General features: G+C 33.7%; 1 protein-coding gene across 1 annotated transcript; it reads left to right on the top strand.

Annotated features, from left to right (window-relative positions):
* The first annotated feature begins 2,376 nt into the window (after window positions 1–2,376).
* On the top strand, window positions 2,377–3,624 carry LOC126554006 (uncharacterized). Its single transcript, XM_050209123.1, has one exon. The coding sequence runs from the start codon at window positions 2,377–2,379 to the stop codon at window positions 3,622–3,624; it is 1,248 nt and encodes a 415-aa protein (XP_050065080.1).
* The last annotated feature ends 507 nt before the right edge of the window (window positions 3,625–4,131 follow it).

Below are 4,131 nucleotides of genomic sequence, written 5' to 3' on the forward strand. Positions count from 1 at the left end.
TATGTGGATCCGTCCGGCTGTGGAAAACGAATTTAATGTTGCTTATTAACTAATATAAAGGAATAAGATTTCACAACGTTTACATATTCGAAAACTCTGGATCAACCGAAGTATAAATGTGAGTAATTCTTATCAGATATCGAAGGAGTACAATTATTTACGTTCTACGAAAAACGAACAAGTTATTGAACCTGAAAAAGCCCTACCAAACTCTGTGTATATTCTAGACGATATTTTGACAGAGGGGCAAGGAGTATGTTGATCAATCTTTGCAAGGGGAAGGCATAACCTTATAGATGTGTGCTATCTAGCTCAGAGTTATTCAAGAGTACCAAAACAACTTTAGGTAAAAAAGAAATCAAACTTGTTGGAAATACGATAATTGTTGATGATACTACATACCCGTTAACACAGGGTCTCTGTAGTTTAATATTTTCAAAAGGCCCAAAATTATATACCGAAAACGATTTAAAAAACATATAAATCTATATAATCAAACATAGCTCATTAACCTGAGCTTTAGACCTGTAACAATTGAATAAAAAAAAAAAAAAACGTTTAGTTCGTGGTGATAAAGGTATAAACCCGTTAGACGCTGCGTGTAGAGACCACGATATCGCATACGAACGTAGTAACTCTATCGCCGATCGTAACGAAGCTGATCATATATTAGAACAGCGAGCCTGGGAAAGGTTCAAATCGAAAGATTCTGGTTTAAAAGAAAAAGCTGTAGCTTGGGGTGTGACTACCGCCATGAAGGCAAAACGTAAAGTTGGTGGTGGTTGTGATTGTGGGTTTAAAGCAGCGGTTAAAGCAACTAAAAACGTTTTAAAGAAAAATGTCGGTGAAAAAAATTTAATGAAATTAACAAAAAAGTGTGTAGCCGTCGCACGAAAAACATTTAAATCTAGAAAGACAAAAGTTCCGAGAATAGTAAACATTCCGAAAAAAGGTGGTGCATTACCACTTATTCTGATTTTCGCTGGCTTATCAGCTCTAGGCGCTCTGACTGGTGGAGTTGCCAACGTTGTTAAGGTGGCTAATGAATTTAAGAGGAACGTTCCATCACATTTGGGAAATGGTTTATACCTGACGCCATATAAAGGCAACTCGTACAAAATAGGCGATGGTCTATATATCACACCATATAAAAATGGTGGTGGGAGAGTAAAGACGAAAAAAAACTAATATCTACGTTACCCAAGAGAGCGTTGTACGATTTCGAACTTATAAAAATCGCAAGTTTGTTGAAAATACCACATTTCATCGGCGTGTTTACTAGAGATAAGTTGCCCGTTCGTCCTAAACGATTTGAATCGGCGATTGTTAACTTGGACACTGAAAACGGTACAGGTACGCATGGGGTAGCGTATAAAAAAATCGGAAAAAAAAGTAAAATATTACGACAGCTTGGAAATTTAGCACCTCCGCTAGAAGTACAGAAATATTTTCAAGGATGCGATATTAATTACAATTACAACACAGAGCAGAGATTTAATACATCAAACTGTGGACACTTGTGTATACAATTTTTATCATGTACACGATAACGTTAAACGGGAACTTGAGCGAACTGTCATGCGATATTTTTCCGCCCATAGAGGTAGAAAATACAGCACAAATATGTCTTTTGAGCTTGCTAACAAATAATTCAATTCCAAACATAGAACCTGGTTGCAATACCATAGGTTTTCGGAATATGATTGGACAAGTTGAAAACGTAATTATACCTACTGGAACGTATGAGTTGGAAGATTTAGAGTTTGTTATAAACAAGTTGAAGCCCGACTATATAACTTTTTTCGAATTAAAATCAGATGGTAACACGTTAAAGTGTATGATATCCTGTAGCCATGAGATTGACTTTTCAATCGAAAACAGTATAGCAACATTATTAGGATTTAGAAATGTTGTATATACTACTGGTACTACACACGAATCTGAAAATACAGTCAACATAATGAAAATAAACTGTATAAAAATAGAGTGCAACTTAATAACCGACTCATTTTGTGACGGATCGCCGAGCCAGATTATACATGAATTTTATCCGACTGTTGCTGTGGGTTATAAAATTGTTGAAGTGCCTAGACATTTAGTTTTTTATGGTCTTAATACTACTTCTATAAGTAAAGTTGAAATCATACTAAAAGATCATAAAGATCGATTGATAAATTTACGTGGTGAACCAATTACGATTCGATTACAAATAACACACGGATAAGATGGCGCTCAAGTTTAATATAAATACTACTGTAAAAAAAAACCCGTCATTAAAGTGACTGCAGTTAAGAAGTCAACACCTATATCTAAACCGAAAAACAACGAGTTCAAGCTCACGAAAAATAACTTGGATTTTCTTCGTTCACTACAATAATGGATGATACATATTTAGATGTAACGGCCGGTTATGTCGACGATTGTAAAATAACTCAAATGCAATATCATTCGTTCACGCCGTATTCAAACACGTCTTTTTCATACAATGATGAAATTAGAATAAATATTCAAAATATGGAATCTTACACTCTACCGTGTGAAAGTTATATTTACATTGAAGGAAAGCTAAGAAAACCTGTAGATTCTGAAGGAGACGTACGTTTTTCGAATAATGGTTTGGCATTTTTATTCTCCGAAATGCGATATGAAATAAATGGAATAGAAATACAAAAATTGAAATCACCCGGAGTGTCGTCTTGCCTGAAAGCATACTGTTCATATACACCAAGTGACTTGAATACGTTAGACAATTGTGCTTGGGACTCGGGCTTGGACGGCGAAGATAATAAAAATTTTATGAGCAACGATGTATTTACCGGTTGTATACCTCTAAAACATTTATTCGGATTTTGCGAAGATTATAAAAAAATATTACTAAATTGCAATCAACAACTGATTTTAAATCGCTCGTCTACCGATTTAGACGCATTACGTATGACGCAAACCGTAACCCCGAAAACGTTGAAAAAAATAAAAAAAATTACGATTGAATTGATTAAAGTGATATGGAAGATGCCTATAATCAGAGTTAATGATAAAGAAAAATTAAAACTGTTGAAAGTGATAGATTCACGTAAAACGTTATCATGTGCGTTCAGAACCTGGGATCTATGTGAATATCCTGTACTACCTAGAAATACTTCACATTCATGGACGATAAAGTCTAGCAGCTTGCTTGAAAAACCTAGATTTATTTTGTTTGGATTACAAACAGATAGAAAAAAAAATATAGAAAACGACGCTGGGCGCTTTGACCACTGCCAACTAAAAAATCTTAAGGTACACTTAAATTCTGAAGTGTTTCCATATGAAGACTTTCGTGCTGATTTTAAAAATAATACCATCAGCTTACTGTATAAAGCCTATACAGACTTTCAAAAATCGTATTACGAGAGAGATTATTCTGAACCATTGTTATCAAAAAATGTTTTTCAAACATATGTTCCAATCGTCGTTGTCGATTTATCGCATCAGAATGATAACGTAAAAGCATCGACCATAGACCTACGAGTAGAATTTGAAACGGATACGGTTATTCCTGAGAAAACTGCAGCTTATTGTTTAATTTTACATGATCAGATTATAACTTATAACCCGTTTAGCGGTGATGTTAGAAAACTGTAATTTTATACGTCATAAATATGTATATTATTTCTATTTGTAATTATTTTTTATACCTTGTAAATATATTATTTTTACTTTGTAAATATTTTTATTACCTTATTATTAATAAATAAAAAGAAAACTTTTTTTTTAAAAAATAACTGAGTTGTTTTTATTTTACACAAATACTATACAAATTTTATACAAAAATATTTTTACACAAAAGTACATTAAACAGTGTGTCGTCTTTGGGTAGTGAGTTGGTAGTATTGTATTGCGGTCCGTATGGTCCATCGTTTTCGTCTGTATAAGTATTGTATTGCGGTCCGTATGGTCCATCGTTTTCGTGTATAAGTATTGTATGCGGGCCGTATGGTCCATCGTTTTCGTCTGTACAGCTTGTCTGTGATGGAGGGGAGATATCAGAAAGAATTTCCTAAAACATGAAATATTAAAATATTTGTTTTTTATAAAGTAGGTTTTGTTATATTACCTCATTAAATATAGTGTAAAATGATGGCGGTGAAA

The sequence above is a fragment of the Aphis gossypii genome, unplaced genomic scaffold, assembly GCF_020184175.1.
Source record: "Aphis gossypii isolate Hap1 unplaced genomic scaffold, ASM2018417v2 Contig00401, whole genome shotgun sequence".
NCBI lineage: Eukaryota > Metazoa > Arthropoda > Insecta > Hemiptera > Aphididae > Aphis > Aphis gossypii.